The following is a 21744-nucleotide window of genomic DNA, read 5'->3' as shown; positions in this document are numbered from 1 at the left end:
CCCATCAGCCAATCTTCTGTCCATGATGGTATTTTGTCCCTAACACCATGAGCTCAAATCTTGTTTAGCTGTCTTCTGAATAGTACCTTGTTAAAGGTATTCAGTAAATCCGGTCAGTATTAGTGTCACCTTTTTTTATTTTTGAAGTTGACTGCTTTCACTGGAAATCTGATCCAATTAATGAAAACCCAATGTCTTGTAGCTCGAGTAAGAGACCAGAACCAAGAACACCTACTACTCCAAAGATGACCACATTCCCTCCAGTTCCTGTTACAAGTGATACTGTCCGCAATAAGTGCAGAGAAATGTTGTCGGCTGCCCTCCAAACAGACAGTGAGTAATATGCATTAATTTATTATTCTGTTACTTAAATTGAAGCTGCCAAATCTCCTTCATTCCTAAAGCTGCCTGTAAAGGGCCTAGTTTTCTCTTTTTGCTTTGCGATTTACTTTTGTCCTTAAGTATTCCTGTTGCTGAGATAGCTCTTCATGATCTTGGATAGCAGGCACAGAAGAGGAATGCCACATGATGAAAACCTCTCCACTTTATATCTTCTAATCATCATCTTGTCATCAAAAGCTCTTTTTGCCTTTCTTTATCAATTCTGCTAAGAGCACTCTGTGTAAACTTTTTCTAGCCTCAGTTATGAATGTACCTCCGTTTTCCAGCTATTTTTGAAACAGAGATTGTTGTTTTCTGATCGAAACCATAATGATCATACCATGAAAACTACTTTCCTCTCTAGCTGTTTCCTTTCTCCATTATTCAGACTAAATGTTAGTAGCACATCTGTCAAAGTCCTATTGTCATGAGTTGGATGTAATCAGTATGGTACTAAGGGACAGCCACATTGGAGCCAGTTTTTTGAATAAGAAGTTAAACCAAGGTACTGTCAGGTGGACGTTAAAACTATGATTCAAAGAGAGGCAGGGGAGTCCAATATGCTGCCTATAAATGCCAGCCACTTTCTTAAAATAAAATAAAGCTGGTTACTTATTTCTGTCAGAAGTTTTGTTAAGTGCAAATTGGTGATTGTTTGTTTGTCTGCACAGTGTAACAGTGATTGCAGTTAATGTGTAATTTATGAATTACACTTGTGACATCTCAACATTCCTTCCACAAACTGGCTAAAATTGGATATCCTACTCTTTTTTTTCTGACCATATGACTTGATGTGCGCATGTTCACAGTTGCATTTCCTGAAGTAATAAGTGACTGACTGACTGACTAGATTTTAGTAATTCAATTTGAAGCTATTTTGGATATTTGAGAATGTATAAATGTAAGTTTTTTTTTTCAGCCCCCTAAGTTTCTCATAGTGCTTGCTAGTTCTACAGTTGTTTTTGCCACTAGATCAATGATATTATCCTGCTACATTAGCTGTTGCCCTTCCATTCCAATAAAAATGGACATGGGAAATGCAGAATTAAGGTATGGAGAAAGAAATGCAAATGGGATATGAGGAAGACTTAAACGGGATGACCCTGAAGACTCTATCTTGACATTTTTCACACTTGCAAGCAATGATTGGAAAAGGAAATAATCTATAGAGTTATGGCAATCCAGCAAGAGAATGAAACTGAACAGATTTCACTACAGTGAGCCAGCATTCATCCATTGGGCCAAATATTCTCCTTGTGCTGCAGTGAGGCTACAACTTGTGTATGACTTGATGCAGAAGACTTATGATTTTTATTACCCCATTTTCACTCAGTTTTCTCAACCTCCAAACATTAGAATGTCTTTAGCAGCTATAAATTATTTGGAGTAGTAAGGGAGTGTTGTTGCACTGCTCTGAAACCTCCAGTAATCTTTTTTCTGGTTCATGGCTGTGAAAGTTGACTGCTATTCTCCCCTACTAATGTTGCTGTCTTTTTAGGAGAGCACAAAACATTCATCTAATCATAGTTATAAGGACATCCAACACGGAAGCAGACCCTTTAGTCCAACTCGTCCATGCTAACCAGATATCCTAAATTAATCTATTCACATTTTTTTTAGATTAGTTACAGTGTGGAAACAGGCCCTTCAGCCCAATAAGCCAACACTGACCTGCTGAAGTGCAACCCACCCAGACCCATTCCCCTACATTTACCCCTTCACCTAACGCTACAGGCAATTTAGCAGGGCCAATTCACCTAACCTGCACATTTTTGGACTGTGGGAGGAAACCGGAGTACCCAGAGGAAACCCACGTAGACACTGGGAGAATGTGCAAACTCCCCACACAGTCGCCTGAGGCAGGAATTGAACCCGGGTCTGTGGCATTGTGAGGCAGCAGTGCTAACCATTGTGCCACAGTGCTGCCCATTTGTCAGCACTTGGCCCATATCGCCCTAAACCCTTCCTATTCATGTACCCATTCAGATGCCTTTTAAATGTTGTAATTGTACCAGCCTCCTCTACTTCCTCTGGCAGCTCATTCCATAAACACACCATCCTTTGCATGAAATTTCTCCTCTCCCTCGAAACATATTGTCTCGAGTTCTGGTCCCACCCCCCACCATCACCACCACAGGGAGAAAGGCCTATTTACCCTATTCATGCCCCTCTTTTTTTTTTATACACCTCTATAAAGCCACCCCTCCATCTCCGACACTCCAGGGAAAACAGACTATGAAGGAAATCACTTCTGTTTTTGTCTGAAGGCATTGGGCTGGAAGTTATCCATTTTTATTTTGCTTTCATGTATTTCCATTCTCTGGTTTTCTAATCTCCAAATGTTGTAGAAATTTTCTTTATTAAATAAATGTAATTATTTACCAAAAGTAATAACAGATATCAGTGATTATGTGAATGATGAAATGTCACAAAGAAGCATGCCCAATTGGTCATTTCCAATGTTTGAACCTTCTCTCACCTATCTTATCAAAGCATCTCCAACTACTTCTTTGTGTTTATTTTTGTACTTTGCATACAAGGAGCTTTGATAAATGCACATTATTCAGCTTAATTGTATGATTCTAAAATATACTTACTGACGGAATTGGTTGATATGCTGTGAGGTTGCATACTGGAATTCCAAACCTCCTCCGGTTAAGTGAGGCTAGGCTATAGTAGGACTGGGGTCACTGATGGCAATATGGATCCTAATTTTAAAGTTGTACTTTTTGTCCTTAACTGTTACAAATTCTTGAGTTCACATTTATAATCTTGTGTTAACACCACCGTCTCACCAGGCCTTAGAACTGTGTGCTCGTTAGAGAGAGATGACTGGTGGTGATTTTACCAGAAGACCATCATATCTCTGTCAAGGGGAGAGGTTTAAAAGGAGAGTTCTACATGGTAACCTCAGTCAGTGATGGGACTTGAACCCATGCTGTAGGCATCATGCTGCTTCACAAACCAAACCTCTTTTCTCCCCCCCCCCCCCCCAAACTAAGTTAAACAAATCTCTATTTATCATGTAAATTGTGTGTAACCATGCATTTGCACCACCTAACAGTGATGTCATTGCAGCTGTCCATTGCCAGGAGAATATAATTAAAGCCTGACAGGTTTGTGCAGACAGACTCCATGACATGTTATGTATTGGAATTTATAATGGCTGGGTTTGACATGATGTGCTTGTAGATGCAGGGTTTTGTTTGTATTATTTTATTTGATTAGTGTTGCACACATTATCTTAATTGAAGCATGACTACTGGGTGGATGACAATTATATCTGATATTCTGGGAGAAAGTGAGGACTGCAGATGCTGGAGATCAGAGCTTAAGAATGTGTTGCTGGAAAAGCGTAGCAGGTCAGGCAGCATCAAAGGAACAGGAGAATCGACGTTTCGGGCATAAGCCCTTCTTCAGAAATGAGGAGGGTGTGCCAAGCAGGCTAAGATAAAAAGTGGGGAGGAGGGACTTGGGGGAGGTGTTGAGAATACAATAGGTGGAAGGAGGTTAAAGTGAGGGTGATGGGCCGGAGAGGGGGTGGGGGCGGCGAGGTTGGGATGAAGATTGCAGGTTAAGAAGGTGGTGCTGAGTCTGAGGGTTGGGACTGAGAAACGGAGGGGGGAGGGGAAATGAGAAAGCAGGAGAAATCTGCATTCATCCCTTGTGGTTGGAGGGTTCCTAGGCAGAATATGAGGCGCTTTTCCTCCAGGCGTTGTGTTGCCATGGTCTGGCGATGGAGGAGGCCAAGGACCTGCATGTCCTTGGCGAAGTGGGAGGGGGAGTTAGTGTTCAGTCACAGGGCGCTTGGGTTGGTTGGTGCGGGTGTCCCAGAGGTTTTCTCTGAAATGTTCCGCAAGTAGGCAGCCTGTCTCCCTAATGTATAGGAGGCCACGTCGGGTGAAGCGGATGCAGTAAATGATGTGTGTGGAGGTGCAGGTGAATTTCTGACAGATAAGGAAGGATCCCTTGGGGCCTTGGAGGGAAGTGAGGGGGAAGGTGTTGGCGCAAGTTTTGCATGTCTTGCGGTTGCAGGGGAAGGTGCCGTGAGTGGAGGTTGGGTTGGTGGGGGGGGGTGTGGATCTGATGAGGGAGTCGCGAAAGGAGTGGTCTCCCTCGTCAGATACACATACACACACACACACACACACACACACACACACACACACACACACACACACACACACACACAACCACCCCCCCCCCCCAACCCAACCTCCACTCACGGCACCTTCCCCTGCAACTGCAAGAAATGCAAAACTTGCGCCAACACCTTCCCCCTCACTTCCCTCCAAGGCCCCAATGGATCCTTCCATATCTGTCAGAAATTTTCCTGCACCTCCACACACATCATTTACTTCATCCGCTGCATCCGAAGTGGCCTCCTATACATTGGGGAGACAGGCCGCCTACTTGCGGAACATTTCAGAACACCTCTGGGACACCCACACCAACCAACTCAACCGCCCTGAGGCTGAACACTTTTAACTCCGCCTCCCACTTCACCAAGGACTTGCAGGTTCTTGGCATCCTCCATTGCCAGACCATGGCACCTCATCTTCTGCCTAGGAATCCTCCAACCACAGGGGATGAATGCAGATTTCTCCAGCTTTCTCGTTCCCCACCCCCCCCCCCCCCCCCCCCCTCTTCTCAGTCCCAACCCTCAGACTCAGCACCACCTCTTGACCTGCAATCTTCTTCCCGACCTCTCCACCCCCAGCCCCTCTCCGGCCTATCACCCTCGCCTTTGACCTCCTTCCACCTAGCGTATTCCCAATGCCCCTCCCCCAAGTCCCCCCTCCCTACCTTTTTTATCTTATCTGATATTCTGGCATAGTTTAGCCTCCATTTTTAAGGACGTGATTTCTCCCATGGAGACAAACAAGTCAAAAGAACTAAAATGATCAAATAACCCAAACAACAAAACCACTGGACAGGATTTTACTTTTGTCTTTGCAATCACCTTTTACTAACTGAGCTGCAGCACATCTCCACTAGATTTTGTTTTGTGCTCAATTCTTGGATCAAGAGATTGTGAATTCCTCCTCCCAGTTGGTTGCTGGGCCAATGAGGGAAACAGTAAGTGCCTAAAATGGTGGAGAAGTAGCCCTGTCACAGGATTCAAATGAGAGATTTTGAGGTGCAGCTTCCCCATGTGACATGCCATGAATTTGTGTAATAAAATGAATCCCAGTCAATGCCTAAAATGTTTAGAATCTTAGGTTTTATACAGGAAACTTTACGGTTGAGAAAATGCTCACATTCTTAGGATATTGTTATGGACCAGACCCACTCCCTATACCTTTAAGATAGCCTAGACCTTAACTTGTTTCTTATTTTAAAGGTACCTGTTGTGGACCAGATGTTACTGGTCAAGCTGTTTAACATCAAACAAAACACACCTTATTTAAACCCTATCTCTAAAATATAAACAAAATAAAGAGGAACTTCTGGTAAACTTCACCTAATATGTACAGTAACTATTAACTGTTCCAGTATAATAACAACATCCCAGAAATACATCCCTTGGCAAAAAGAGATTCTCTGGTATAGTTCTCCAATCTAGGAGGAAATAACATCAAAAGAAAATTCAGAGAGAATAGCAACTAGGAGATATTCACTGAGATATCCAACTCTTTTGAGACCCAAATGGCTTCTGCTTAAAACTAAACTTAAAAACTAGAAAGCCTGGTCTGAGAGAGCTGGCTGCACCCAAGCTGCTTTGATTATTTCAACTTAAAATCCAACACCAAGGTCTCATAAATTGTTTTCCCTCTTAGAGACAGCTCATTATCTCTGCCTTACAACCAGGAGAAATCACCTCTTAAAGTGACAGTATTGTCAAAATGTGCATTATCGAAACAGGGCTTTTGGTCCAATCACTCCTTGTTGGTTTTATTATCATCCACCTCTCCAGTGTTTCCTCTAAGCTATACAGCTGCCCCTGAGGGCATGCCAACTCATTCACTTGCAGTTTCTCAGCAGAGCAGCTGGAGGCAATATAGCTCCTCCATTTTTTAAAAATAATTTAACCTTTTCCCTCAAATGCTTGGTCCAGCATTCTGCTTGAATGCATGTATAATATTTGTTTCATTAATTTCATTCCCTGTGATTATAGAATTTCACATTTTTATCAATCTTTGAAATAATTCATTTCTTCGGAATTCTTTGTTTTTTTAATAACTGACTAATCACGTACTGTCTCTGTCAGTCTGCGTTTATCTTTCTTTTCTCCTTGTCTCTTCCACCCCTACTCCCCATCAGTTGACTTTTATTTTTCCCTCCACTCCCACTACCTGCCTGTTTTTTTCCCCCCTACCCTTCCCTGACTTCCATAATGTTAAAGACATATTTGGTTACCCTTGGACCTGTTTTTCAAGACTAAAGAATCATAAGCTGTCAACCATTTTCTGATGTGTAAACCTATGTATTTCTAGTGTTAGCTTTTTATATTATCTGCAACTTGTTCAGTGGTTCTGTTTTTTTTTGCAATGTGGCCATTAGAACTGCAGGCAGTGTAGTTTAACATAACTTCCCTAATTTTTATTCCTAGACTGATAGAATTCAGAGTACTTTGCTTTTTTTAAAAAAACCTTGATAACCTGTGGCACAACTTTTAGCAATTCAGTGTGTTTGTATTCTCAGGTCCCTTTTGATTCTACACCTCACCTAGATTTGGTCCTTTCATGGAATTAGTGACCTCCCTGTTCTTCCCACCAAAAAGTGGTATGTCACATTTATGTGTTGAACTTTTATTTAGTTGTTCTGAAAGTTTATTTATATCCTCTTCATGGTGTGTTACAGTCCTCCTCAGTATTGACTCTCCCTCCTCAGTATTGACTCTCCCTCCTCAGTATTGACTCTCCCTGTTTTCGAATGCACAATTCCAATTTTTAATGTAAATTGTGAAGATAATGGTCCCAGAAAAGGTCATTGTTGAGCACCATTTTCCAATTTTGCTGATCTAAACAAATAGTTACACTTTTTTGTTACACTCTCTTGCCTTGTGTCTTGAAGGCAACCAGCAATCCATAATGCCACTTTGTCTCTGGTTTCACATTCTGTAATCTTAATCATTTTAGTCTATTATGGGGGACCTTATCAAAACCTGTTGAAGTAAAAGGGTTCCCCACTTTACAAACATTTGTACTTAGGAATACGAGCCCATACAGGGGTGCCGTTTCCTCGAACAGTTATTTTAGATTGTCCTACATCACATTCTGGCTTGCAAACAAACTCCAGAACAGAAACCGTTTGCAATCTGGGAAATAGCTATGTTAAAACAAATCACACCAACTGTATTACTATTGTCAACTGTGCCTGTTGCCACCTCAGAAACAAACAAGTAAATCGATCCTTTTTGCAGATCATGCTGACTATTCAGTCTTGTAGTTCTCATTCCTAGATATTCTTCTATTCTCTCCTTTGTTTTAGTGAGATTCCATTATGTTTGAGTATCAGTGATGAGCTGACTTGTCTATAATTCCCTGGACATATTCTGCCTATCTTTTCTTTATTCCGGCTGTCTGCCAGTCCTCTACCTCGACACCATCTCCTTACATATTAGGGAAAAGCACAGTAATAGCACAGCTATTACTATTAGAATCTTCTAAAACATGTGGATGTAATCCATCCCAGTAAGTTGCTGTCTTTAGGATTTTAGTTTGTTCAACATATTTGCATTTTTAAAACTTGAAACACACTAATCTCATCACTCATCTCCTCTTTCAGTATTGCCTACCTGTTCTATCTCCCTGGCAAAATACTGAAGTGAAATAATTATTTATAATCTGCTCTCTCTCTATTATTCATGATGTTATCATGTCCATCCCTTGATGGTTCTAATCCCATCGTAATTGATATACCTGTAAAATATTTTATTATTTTGTTTAATAATCCTTGTTAACTTAATTGCGCAGTTCTTTTTTATCTTACTAATTAATTTTCTTGGCTTCTCTCCAAATTTCTTTGCGTTCTCTTTATCATGCATTCGTCTGCCTGCCTATTGATATGCCTTTTCCTAACCCTGCTTGTTCACATCTTGATTAATCAATTTGACTCCAACAGGTGTTTAGTTCTTTCTTTTAGTACTGTGATCACTTGCAAAATGTTTTCCACTACTTTACTTTCTGTTTGTCAAGTTTATTTTCTCAAGTTCTATCTTCTGTCCTTCAAAATCACTTATTTTCCAAATTATGGTTTTCATTGAAGGTATGACCTTGCAAGTATATTGCCTTAAAATATATAACATTATTGTCAACACAGCCTACATGTTCTACTTTTTAATCTTCTGGCAATAGTTGCTTATTTATTTAGAAAGCATGTTGTTCCACTTGATTTTAACACTGCTACAGTTGTATCTATTAAAGTATTGTAGCTGGATGTAAGACTTTCCAGTTTTGCTGAATTTGAATGGTACAGCACCAAAGGAAAATACTGATGAGTAATTCAGTTAATCCCACTCCCCTGTAAGTTTGCATTCTTTGAGTTTGTACTCTAGTCCTTTTCAAAAGTGTCCATTGAATCTGTTTGCACCCCTCTCATCAGGAAAATACATTTTGTAAAGTATCCAATTTTATAGTTTTAAAAAGCCCCCCCCCCCCACAGGCATCTCCAGTTTGCTTGAAAAATATCTTTAAGAATTTGTCTTCTGTTAACTGATCCATCAGCCAGTGGAAACAGTTGTACTTGATTTATTTCACCTAATACGTCCAAAAAAAACTTGTCGTATTCCTCTCTCCAAACAATCTTAGTTTCTCCAGTATATCCCCGTAATTGTAATATTTTCATCCTAGAGCTCTTCTACTGAAAATGTTTTGCGAGATAACTTTTGTGACTGCTGGAGACCGTGATTTGCATTGGAATTTTGTTATGAAAGCAGTACAGTCGACTTCTAATTAATTACGAAATTTGTTTTCATTCTACTTATAAAGCAGGATGTGCTACTGAGTCAACAGTTAAGAAGTTGCTGGCGGGAGACAAACTGGATTAGCTAGTGGCATGCAATTAGCACAGGAGCCAGGAGTTTGAACAGTATATGGACAGAGACAAATAGGCCAGAGGGTTGAGGAGTAATGCTGTAGTGGAGTTCCTGACCCCAAATGCGTATTGATCAGCAGGTGAGAATGTTAAGAAGCAAAACATTAAATAATGGGCATTATCTAAGAGAAGTCTGTAGTTGGAGCATGCAGTGGCCAGAGGAGTTGAGTAGGTGTGCAAAAATCTGGTAAATTTGTGGGAATGTTGGCCAATGATTGCACACTTTTCGGTACCATTCACAATTTGTCAGGTACTGAAACTGTCCATGTTCAAATGCAGCAAGATCTGAACAATATCCAGGTTGGGTTGACAAGTGGCAGGTAACATTTGGCCCACATGCCAGAGAATGGCCATCTCTTATAGGAGACTATCTAACCACTGTCCTTTTACGTTAATCAGCATTATCATCATTAAATCCCCACAGTCATCATTCTGGGGGTTACCATTGACCAGAAATTTAATTGGACTTCCCATATAAATATAGTAGCTACAAGAGCAAATCAAAGGTGAGAAGTATTGTAGCAAGTCACTCACTTCCTGACTCTCCAAAGCCTGTTTGTCATTGACAAGACACGCTTTGTCGTGTGATGGAATACACACTACTTGCCTGCATGAGTGCAGCTCCAACAACACTAAGCTTGACGTTATCCAGGACAAAACAGCCTGCACCACAGCCTCGAGCATTCACTCTCTCTGCTTCTCAATGGACAGCAAACCAGGAAGCAAAATGTACTGATTAGTCTTCGCTTTTTAAAATACTTTATGTAGAAATTGTGTGTTTGGGACCAGTAGCTATAAGACATAAACTTGAAGTTTTCTTCATTGGATCAGATCTGGCCTTATCATCTGGAGAATTTTAACATTCCACAGATTTAAAAGTTCTCTTCCTGGACCAGAGAGCTTGTTTCTAAGAATTGTGATTTATTGCCTAAAGGTTCGCCTACACCTCATTAACAAGGTGCATGTTTTACAGTGGTGTTTAAACAGGGGTAATACAACGTGAAAAGGAAAGTTCCCGGTTCATTGATTTCAAAAGATTGTTGTTTGTGTTTAACTACACAGAAGCTGACACCAGAAATGGTTGCCAGTTTCAGTAATAATAGTGCAGAATCAATGGGCCAAATGGCCTCTACTTGCAATGTGGCGATTCTGTGACTAACATTCCCATTTAGCAACAATTTATTCTCCCAGACAGGCCTTCGCCTGTTCCTCTGTCTTGGCTCCACCTCCTCCTATCATTTAGTTTTTCCCCTTACCCAAACCCCCTTCCCAATATATACACCAATTGATTGGTGTATAATTGATATATACCAATCTTATTCTAGCTACAATTGTTTCTTAAGCAAGGTTACTGGACTCAAAATGTTAACTCTACTTTCTCTCTGCAGATGCTACCAGATTTGAGCATTTCCAGCAAATTTTGATTTTCTTTTTAAACGTCCACGTCTATGACAAAAGTCTCAGCTAGTCATACAGATGAATTATATCCTCCTGTTTAAATGCAAGATTACTTTTTTTGACCTTTACACTTGCTCCTATGCTTCAAACTTACAGAAGTTTTTTTGTTCAAAGCAGATTTTACAGTGCCTCTGATTTACAGGCAGGTCATACTTTTGTCCAGGAAAATTCTTACAATCTGCTTTAAGAACGTTATCCTGTTGATGATCAAAAAAAAAATCAATCTCTGTCTGTCTCAAATATTGGAGACTGAAAGCCTGCTTAGCTGCTTTCCTTTATTCATTCACAGATGAGGACATCGCTGACTAAGCCAGCATTTATTGCCCACCTTGATTGCCCAGAGGGCAGTTAAGAGTTAACCACATGGTTCACTAATACCATTTAGCGAAGGAAATTGCCATCCTTCTGTGGTCAGGCCTGTTTGATGGGCTTCTTCTGTGTTCATGATTTTATCTTGTACATAGTTATATAGATTAGCTAATATTCTATAGAAATCCAGACAATGAAATTTTGGTTACTGAATGATTCTTAGTACAATATATGTTTAATTTGTAATGATACATTTGCGTACCTCTTGGTTTAGAGATGGACAACTTGGTTCAATTGAACCTTTTTAATCCGTATAAACAGTGTAGGGGCATTCTTAAATAACTCGAGGCAGCAAAGAGGATATGAGATACCATTGGCAGGTAAAGTAAGGATAATCCAAAAAGGTTTTACAAATATGTTAAGAGCAAGAGGATGGGGCATCTTAAAGATCAAGGAGATTTTTATTGTGTTGAACCCTAGGAGATGGGAGAGATACTAAATGAATAGTTCATTTCTTTCTCCACAATAAAAACAGATATGGAGTCCAGAGAAAGCAGACAAATAAACTTTGTTGTAAAAAAAAATCACTTTACAGAATAGAAAGTTCAGGAGGTCTTAAAGAATATAAAGATGGATAATTCTCTGGATCCTGATCCATTGTATCCCAGAAGATTGTGGGAAGTAAGGGAAGAAATTGTGGGACCCCTGCCAGAAGTTTTTGCATCATCTATAACTGAGTGAGGGTCTGATGACTGGAGGGTGGCTGTTGATGTACCTTTGTTCAGGAAAGATTGTAAGGAGAAACTGGAAAACTGCAGACCTGTGAGTCTGACTTCGGTTGTAGGTCAGTTGTTGGAGATGATTATATAAAAAAAATAGGATTTGTGGACATTTAGAGGGGCAGAAATTGATTAGGCATGGTCAGCATGGTTTTGAGCAAGGAAACTCATGTCTCAAACTTAATTGAGTTTTCTTTAGGTGGTTGACGGTGCAGTAAACATTGTTTATTTAAATTTTACCGAGACTTTTAACAGGGTTTCGCATGATAAACTGATTAGTAAAGTTAGATCACACGGTATTCAGGATGAGCCTGCCAATTGGATACATAATTGGCTTAACGGCAGGAGACACAGTAATGGTGGAGGGTTGCTTTTCGTACTGGAAGCCTGTCGTCAGTGGTGTTCCACAAGGATCGGTTCTGGGTCCCTTTTTTGTTTGTCATTTTTATATAAATGATTTGGATGAGAATATAAAAAGCAGGGTTAATGCATTTGCAGATGACCCCAAAATAGGTAGCATAGTAGACAGTGCAGAATGTTTTCTAAAGATTACTAAGGGATCTTGGTCAAATAGGTTAATGAGTTGAAAAATGGCAGATGGAGTTCAATCTGAATAAATGCAATGTATCAAATTTCTGTACAACAAACAAGGTTAGGGCTTATAAAATTTAATGGTGGGGCCATGGGTAGTGTTGTAGAACAGAGGAATCTAGGGGTATGGGTATATAATTCTTTGAAGTTTGCCTTGCACACAGACAAGGTAGTTAAAAAGGCATTTGGCAGGCGTGCCTTTATTGCTCAGTCCTTTTGAGTGTAGGAGTTGGCAAGTCATGTTGAGGTTGTACAGGGTGTTGGTGAGGTCTCTTCTGGGATTTGTGTCCAGTTCTGGTCACCCAGTTATAGGAAGGATATTATCAAGTCCCCAGGGATTTATCAGGACGATGCCACGTATGGAAGGTCTGAGTTATAAAGAAAGGCTGGGACTTCTTTCACTAGAGTGTAGGAAATTGAGAAACAACCGATAAAAGTTTGAAATAATGAGGTGTAGATACAGTTAATGGTAATTTTTTTTCCCTAGCATAGGGATTTCTAGAATAGGGAGCACTTTTTAATGTGAGAGGAGAGAGGTTTTTGTTAGAAGATATGAAAGGCAAATTTTTTTAAGCAGAGGGTGGTTCACATGTGGAATGAACTTGCTAAGAAAGTGGTGGATACAGGTACAATTACAACATTTAAAAGGCATTTGGATAGATACGTGAATAGGAAAGGTTTGGAGAGATGTGGGACTAGTTTAGTTTGGGATTATGTTTGGCAAAGACTGGTTGGACTAGAGGGTCTGCATCCATGCTATTTGACTCTGTATTACCTTTAAATCAATTCTCTTGTTATTATTTTACGTTCCTAAATGGTGAAATTAAGCATTTTAAACATAATGCTCTGCATAACCGAAGGCTTTGAAATCAAATTTGCTCTTTTCCTTACATTGTGTTGCGATCTTTGTTCTGAATGAAACGTTTGTTATTTTGGAGCACTTTGCAGGGGTGCAATTCAGAGTCTTCAACCTCAAAACAGCAATTTTGTCATTTGAATTTGCAAGAGAACAAAATGTATATAGCAACTCTCTAGACTACTAACAAAATTATTTATAAATTTGGATGTAGGTTTGTTTGCTGAGCAGCAAGGTTTGGTTTCAGACGTTTTGTCACCATACTAGGTAACATCAATGACCCTCCGGATGAAGCACTGGTGGCCTGACCCACTTTGTTTGTTTCCTTGTGGTGGTGATGACATTTCCTGTAGTGATGTCATTTCCTGTCATTTTTCTCAGGTGGTGGTAAATGGGATCCAAGCCAATGTGTTAGTTGATAGAGTTCTGGTTGGAATGCCATGCTTCTAGGAATTCTCGCGCATGTCACGGTTTGGCTTGTTCTAAGTTGGATGTGTTGTCCCAGTTGAAGTGGGATCACAAAGATACCACAACCAAGATACTAGCCACCAAGATACATGAACATAAACTAGCCACAAAAAGACATAATCTTTGAAGTTCTAAATTGGAGAAAGGCCAGTTTTGATGATATTGGGCAAGAACTTTCAAAACATGATTAAGGGCAGATGTTCGCAGGTAAAGGATTGGCTGGAAAATGGGAAGCCTTCGGAAATGAGATAACAAGAATCCAAAGAAAGTAAACTCCTGTTAGAGTGAAAATGGGAAGGTTGGTAGGTGTAGGGAATGCTGGATGATGAAAGAAATTGAGGGTTTGACTAAGAAAAAGAAAGAAGCTTTGTCAGGTATAGACAGGATAGATTGACTGAATCCTTAGAGTATAAAGGCAGTAGGAGTATATTTAAGAGGGAAATCGGGAGAGTAAAAAGGGGACATTAGATAGCTTTGGCAAATAGAATTAAGGAGAATTCAAAGGGTTTTTACAAATACATTAAGGACAAAAGGGTAACTAGGAAGAGAATAGGGACCCTCAAAGATCAGCAAGGCGGCCTTTATGTAGAGCCACAGAAAATGGGAGAGATACTAAATGAGTATTTTGCATCAGTATTAACTGTGGAAAAATATATGAAAGATACAGAATGTAGGGAAATAGATAGTGACACCTTAAAAAATGTCCATATAACAGCGGAGGAAGTGCTGGATGTCTTGAAATACATAAAGGTGGATAAATCCCCAGGACCTGATCAGGTGTACCATAGAACTCTGTGGGAAGCTGGAGAAGTGATTACTGGGTCTCTTGCTGAGATATTTATATCATCGATAGTCACAGGTGAGGTGCAGGAAGACTGGTGGTTGGCTAATGTGGTGCCACTATTTAAGAAAGGTGGTAAGGACAAGCCAGGGAACTATAAACCAGTGAGCCTAATGTTGATGATGGAAGGAGTCCTGAGGGACAGGACATACATGTATTTGGAAAGGCAAGGACTGATTAGGGATAGTCAACATGGCTTTGTATTGGGAAATAATGTCTCACAAACTTGATTGAGTTTTTTAAAGAAGTAACAAAGAGGATTGAGGGCCGAACAGTAGATGTGACCTATATGGACTTCAGGAAGGTGTTCGACAAGGTTCCCCATGGGAGACTGGTTAGCAAGATTAGATCTCACGGAATAGATGGAGAACTAGCCACTTGGATACAGAACTGGCTCAAAGGTAGAAGACAGAGGGTGATAGTGGAGGGTTGTTTTTCATACTGGAGGTCTGTGACCAGTGGAGTGCCACCAGGATCGGTGCTGGGTCCTCTACTTTTGTGGTTCATATAAACGATTTGGATGTGAGCATAAGCGGCATGGTTAGTATGTTTGCAGATGACACCAAAATTGGAGGTGTAGTGGACATTCAAGAAGGTTACCTCCAATTACAACAGGATCTTGACCACATGGGCCAGTGGGCTGAAAAGTGGCAGATGGAGATTTATTTAGATAAATGTGAGGTGCTGGATTTTGGGAAAGCAAATCTTAGCAGGATTACTACACTTAATGGTAAGGTCCAAGGGAGTGTTGTGGAACAAAGTGACCTTGGAGTGCAGGTTCATATTACTTTGAAAGTGGAGTCGCAAGTAGATAGGACAGTGAAGAGGGTGTTTGGTATGCTTTTTTATTGGTCAGTGTGTTAAGTTTGGGAGATGGGAGGTCATGTGTACAGGACATTGGCTAGGTCACTGCTGGAATATTGCGTGCAGTTCTGGTCTCCTTCCTATCAGAAAGATGTTGTGAAACTTGAAAGGGTTCAGAATAGATTTACGAGGATGTTACCAGGGTTGGAGGGTTTGAGCTAGAAGGAGAGGTTGAACAGGCTGGGGCTGTTTTCCCTGGAGTGTCGGAAGCTGAGGAGTGACCTTATAGAGGTTTACAAAATTGAGGTGCATGGATAGGATAAATAGACAGTTTTTTTTCCCTGGGGTCAGGGAGTCGAGAACTGGAGGACATACGGTGAGAGGGAAAAGATATAAATGAGACCTACGGGGCAACTTTTTCTACACAGAGGATAGTACGTGTATGGAATGAGCTGCCAGAGGAAGTGGTGGATGTGGACCAGGTGCTGGGTAGGTGGGACCGGATTGGGTTGGGCTCTCTGGTCGGCATGGATGAGTTGGACCGAAAGGTCTATTTCTATGCTGTACATCTGAGTCTATGACTCTACACTCACTAGTATCCTTAAATACGGATGAGGAAGGGCACCACTTTGACTGGGACAACACATCCATCCTAGGACAAGCCAAACAAATATGCGTGAGAATTCCCAGAAGCATGGTATTCCAACTGGAACTCTATCAACAAACACATTGACTTGGATCCCATTTACACCCCTTGAGAAAAAGGACAGGAAATGACATCACAGGAAATTATGTAAACAACTCGAGGAAACTTAAACCATAAAGGAAAAGCCAAGCATACCAGCAGTGCTTCATCTGGAGGCTCACTGATGTTATCTAGTATGGTGGCAAAACATCTGAAATTGAACCTTCCAGCTCCATGAGCAAACCTACATCCAGAGCTTCAACCTGACCTACAAATCTTCTCAAAACTCGCATTATTTATAAATACTGAGTGTTAACAGAATGTTTAGTCAGAAATAAACTGATTTACAAATCAAAAGTGCAATGTATTTTAGCCAAAAGATCTTGAAAATGAAATCTAATGTTGAATAGTCTAACATGAGAAGCAAATGCAAATACTGTAGTTCCTGCAAGTGTGAAATTATGGCATTTATATAATTTGTTAATGGATGTTTGCGAAGCTTGCTTTTTTTTGTGCAAGGCCTTTTGAATTCATTTTATTGGCTGCAGAAGTCACTCCTTTATCGCAGAATGACTGACTGGAATTTGGACTGATCCAAATATTCGGAATGAATCTTGTCATTAACCAATATGGTTTGCAATAACAGCACAAAGAGCTGTACTTCAGAAGCACAGTTGTATTATTTTAGTCAAATGTTCTAGGTTCCAATGTTAAGGAGCAGCAATATAATTTTGTTTCATCTCGAGATTTAACTGAAAAGATTTCCTAGCAAATCATGCATTGAAACATATACTGAAGTAGAGAAACTTTTCTATATAAAATTCAGATCTGATTGAAAGACCATTTGAAGTGATCAACTTCTCTTGCTTATCCTCTTTGATTCTATATATTTATTGCTGAACAGGACAAATACAGGACATTCAGCTTCTGATTTTAATTGCATCTCAATTGCAGATGATTATGTTGCAATAGGAACTGACTGTGACCATATGGCAGCTCAAATTGAAGAGAATATCCTTTTTTTTTCATCTGAATATCCTCTCCAGATGATGTTCATAAACTGTCCTCTAGAAAATATTTCATTTGCTGAATGTTTAAATGATGGAGTGTACATTCTGTCTTGTCATTTCTGTAATGACCATCACCAATCAGAACTGCCCATAATTCAACATGAGCTAAAATAAATTGTCCATCTCACTTAATGGGGTAGATAGGTTATTTGGTGTAGGAAGTGGAGTACTGACGTGTATTTTTCTTTTGAATGACAATTTATACGCTTTATTGAAAGTGCAACATGGCTTTACCATGTATTGCCATTCTTTACCTCATCTGAGCGTGCTGTATACTGATTGTGAATTCAACATTCCTTCTGCTAACATTGCTAATCTTGAGCATAAGTATACAAAATTCCATGCCTAGCAGAAATAGACTTGCAAATAAACATTGAGAAAGTTTGGTTTGTTTTTGCAGCAATAAATTTACAAGCTCTTGGCCAACAAAGATCTAGGCATTTGAGTCCCTACAGTATATGTTGATTTGTAGTTCCTCTTCTGCCAGTACAAGAATTAAAAATCAAAAACTAGTTTACGCAAAACTTTTTTTTGTGTCAAACCTTTTTGTGGGTGGAGATGGTAATGTAACACTCAATATATTTAATGAGGAGCTAAAGCCAATTTATGTTGTAAAGCTGCTATTTAGATAGTGATTTCCACCTCTTATTTCCGACCCCTAGAAACATTACCTTTTCTTAGCGGAACTATCAAAATAAATTATAATAGGATAGCTACCAATGAGCCAAAGCAGAAAGGATAGTCGCTTTTGGTTATCTCCTAAACCAAAGTTCAAAATAAACCCATTCAGCGGCTTCTGTAATTGATATTCTTTGAACTTTGATGTTTTATAATGGAATTACGTTAAAATGTAATTATTCTGGATTTTGGCTATGATTCCTTAACTCAATTGATACTTGTATTCCAAGAGATGGGCAATACAGATATGAAATACAAAAACCGAGTGCGAAGCAGGATAGCTAACCTAAAAGATACCAAAAACCCCAATTTAAGGAAGAATGTTCTCTGTGGAAATATTACACCAGAACAAATTGCAAGAATGACTGCTGAGGTAAGGCAGTGTTATTATTGTGATGTTTTATTTCGCATTTAAACAAAACTCGTGCCCTTTTCAATAATGCAAATACATGTATCAGAATCGTCATGCCAAATGGCTACTGTCATTATAAAGTTTGTTAAAAGTAGTAAAACCATTTCAGTTGCCACAGAAGATTCTAAAAGTGCAGAATGTGTTGACAACACTTGCTCTACATACGTTATACCATTTCACTAATCTGTCGATACTAAATGCATTGGAATTAGGTCCTGTTTGCATTAAAATATCTGCCACTAGATGTTGCTGTCAAACTATTAATTGCATGCAAGAAAGATTTTCTAATGCTTGCATATTGACATGTATTGCTGCCTTCAAGTAACAAATTTATATGGATTAGAATTGGGCCTCTTTAAAGATTTGGAGTTGTTTTAATTAAAAAAATACTTTCTCATTGTGATTCCGGAACCTTAATTCATTAATGAGTATTACTGAAGCTGAACTCTGCTAAACATTTTTAAAACAACTTTTAATGATTTCATAATTGTACTTGAATACATGGTTCAAAAGTTCTGTGAAGAACAGTTTTGTTGCATAACCAGTGTTTTTGAATGTTATTGCCATCTTTCCAGACATCCAGAGTGATCTTTCAGGTGTTTGTAATAACTACTCTGTCTGAAATCTTGAAATCAAAATAGTTTGGTATTTTATTTTAACCAGGGCTGCCATTAGCAGTGTGATGATTTGTAATTTGCTAATTATTAGAATCAGAATTTTGGGGTACAGCAGGATGCTGTTTGGCCCATTGTGTCTGTACCAGCTCATGAAAGAGCTATCCACCTAGTCTCATTCTCCATTAGCCCTCTAAATTCAAAACTTCCAAATATCGGAGAGAAAATTATAGGCATTAGATTAGATTCCCTATGGTGTGTCAACAGGCCCTACGGCCCAATAAGTCCAAACCGACCCTTCGAAGGGTAACCCACCCAGACCTGTTTCCCTCTGACTAATGCACCTAATACTATGGGCAATTTAGTATGGCCAATTCACCTGCACATCTTTGGGCTGTGGGAGGAGAACCCAGAGGACACTCTCTTGTAGACACTGGAACAACATGCAAACTCCACACAGACAATTGCCCGAGGCTGGAATCTAACCTCGGTTCCCGGTGTTGTGAGGCAGCAGTGCTAAACACTGAGCCACCATGCTGCCCCCATTATAAATTGGTTCAGAATTATTTCATATAGCAGTGTTTGAAGGGGTGTTTTGTATTTTGCAGGTTTTATCTACATTGACACATGCTAAAATTTGAGGATGTTTGCTGTTTTGAGAATGTATTCTCATTGTACTTTAAAAATTCTTTTATCTGGTTCCCTCACACAGTACAGGGTTAAAGGCAGGATTCTTGTCACTGTGGAGGAACAGAGGGGTCTTGGGGCCTACATCCGCAGATCCCTCAAAGTTGCCATCCAAGTTGATAGGGTTATTAAGAAGGCATATGATAAGACCATAAGACATAGGAGTGGAAGTAAGGCCATTCGGCCCATCGAGTCCACTCCGCCATTCAATCATGGCTGATGGGCATTTCAACTCCACTTACCAGCGTTCTCCCTGTAGCCCTTTAATTCCTTGTGACATCAAGAATCTATCAATCTGGGCCTTGAAGACATTTAGTGTCCCGGCTTCCACTGCACTCTGTGGCAATGAATTCCACAGGCCCACCACACTCTGGCTGAAGAAATGTCTCCGCATTTGTGTTCTGAATTGACCCCCTCTAATTCTAAGGCTGTGTCCGCGGGTCCTAGTCTCCTCGCCTAACGGAAACAATTTCCTAGCGTCCACCCTTTCCAAGCCATGTATTATCTTGTACGTCTCTAAGTCTCCCCATAATCTTCTAAACTCCAACGAATACAATCCCAGGATCCTCAGCCGTTCCTCATATGTTAGACCTGCCATTCCAGGGATCATCCGTGTGAATCTCCGCTGGACACGTTCCAGTGCCAGTATGTCCTTCCTGAGGTGTGGGGACCAAAACTGGACAGTACTCCAAATGGGGCCTAACCAGAGCTTTATAAAGTCTCAATAGCACATCTCTGTTTTTATATTCCAACCCTCTTGAGATAACAGACAACATTGCATTCGTTTTCTTAATCACGGACTCAACCTGCATGTTTACCTTTAGAGAATCCTTGACTAGCACTCCAAGATCCCTTTGTACTTTGGCTTTACTAATTTTCTGAAAATGTGTTGCTGGTTAAAGCACAGCAGGTCAGGCAGCATCTCAGGAATAGGGAATTCGACGTTTCGAGCATAAGCCCTTCATCAGGAATGAGAGAGAGTAGCCAAGCAGGCTAAGATAAAAGGTAGGGAGGAGGGACTTGGGGGAGGGGTGATGGAGGTGGGATAGATGGAAGGAGGTCAAGGTGTGGGTGATAGGCCGGAGTGGGGTGGGGGCGGAGAGGTCAGTAAGGAGATTGCAGGTTAGGAGGGCGGTGCTGAGTTGAGGGAACCGACTGAGACAAGGTGGGGGGAGGGGAAATGAGGAAACTGGAGAAATCTGAATTCATACCTTGTGGTTGGAGGGTTCCCAGGCGGAAGATGAGGCGCTCCTCCTCCAGCTGTCGTGTTGTTATGTTCTGCCGGTGAAGGAGTCCAAGGACCTGCATGTCCTCGGTGGAGTGGGAGGGAGAGTTAAAGTGTTGAGCCACGGGGTGGTTGGGTTGGTTGGTCCGGGCGGCCCAGAGGTGTTCTCTGAAGCGTTCCGCAAGTAAGCGGCCTGTCTCCCCAATATAGAGGAGGCCACATCGGGTGCAGCGGATGCAATAGATGATGTGTGTGGAGGTACAGGTGAACTTGTGGCAGATATGGAAGGATCACTTGGGGCCTTGGAGGGAAGTGAGTGTGGAGGTGTGGGCGCAAGTTTTACATTTCCTGCGGTTGCAGGGGAAGGTGCCGGGGGTGGAGGTTGGGTTGGTGGGGGTGTGTGGATCTGACGAGGGAGTCACGAAGGGAGTGGTCCTTGCGGAACGCTGATAGGGGAGGGGAGGGAAATATATGCTTGGTGGTGGGGTCGGTTTGGAGGTGGCGGAAATGACGGCGGATGATACGTTGTATGCGGAGGTTGGTGGGGTGGTAGATGAGAACCAGTGGGGTTCTGTCTTGGTGGCGGTTGGAGGAGCGGGGCTCAAGGGCGAAGGAGCGGGAAGTGGAGGAGATGCGGTGGAGGGCATCGTCAATCACGTCTGGGGGGAATCTGCGGTCCTTGAAGAAGGAGGCCATCTGGGCTGTGCGATGTTGGAACTGGTCCTCCTGGGAGCAGATGCAGCGGAGACGAAGGAATTGGGAATATGGGATGGAGTTTTTGCAGGGGGCAGGGTGGGAGGTGTAGTCCAGGTAGCTGTGGGAGTCAGTCGGTTTATAGTAGATGTCT

The 21744-nt window shown here is 40.9% G+C and overlaps 1 protein-coding gene across 3 annotated transcripts in view; it reads left to right on the top strand.

The window, feature by feature from the left end:
* The window catches only part of tcea2 (transcription elongation factor A (SII), 2), a 64221-nt gene that overhangs the window by 20735 nt on the left and 21742 nt on the right, over nucleotides 1-21744 (top strand). For all 3 annotated transcript variants that reach the window (XR_009645471.1, XM_060836065.1, XM_060836066.1), the window contains 3 exons: nucleotides 203-333; nucleotides 17166-17222; nucleotides 18178-18332. Coding sequence is in view for 2 of the 3 variants with exons in the window: in XM_060836065.1 (XP_060692048.1) it covers nucleotides 203-333; nucleotides 17166-17222; nucleotides 18178-18332 (343 nt within the window). In the remaining variant the exon portion in view is untranslated. The remainder of the gene's footprint in view (nucleotides 1-202; nucleotides 334-17165; nucleotides 17223-18177; nucleotides 18333-21744) is intronic.

Source organism: Hemiscyllium ocellatum, chromosome 15 (assembly GCF_020745735.1).
Source record: "Hemiscyllium ocellatum isolate sHemOce1 chromosome 15, sHemOce1.pat.X.cur, whole genome shotgun sequence".
NCBI classification, from domain to species: domain Eukaryota; kingdom Metazoa; phylum Chordata; class Chondrichthyes; order Orectolobiformes; family Hemiscylliidae; genus Hemiscyllium; species Hemiscyllium ocellatum.
The sequence above is the reverse complement of the archived record's forward strand: the minus strand, read 5'-3'. Positions and strand labels throughout refer to the sequence as shown.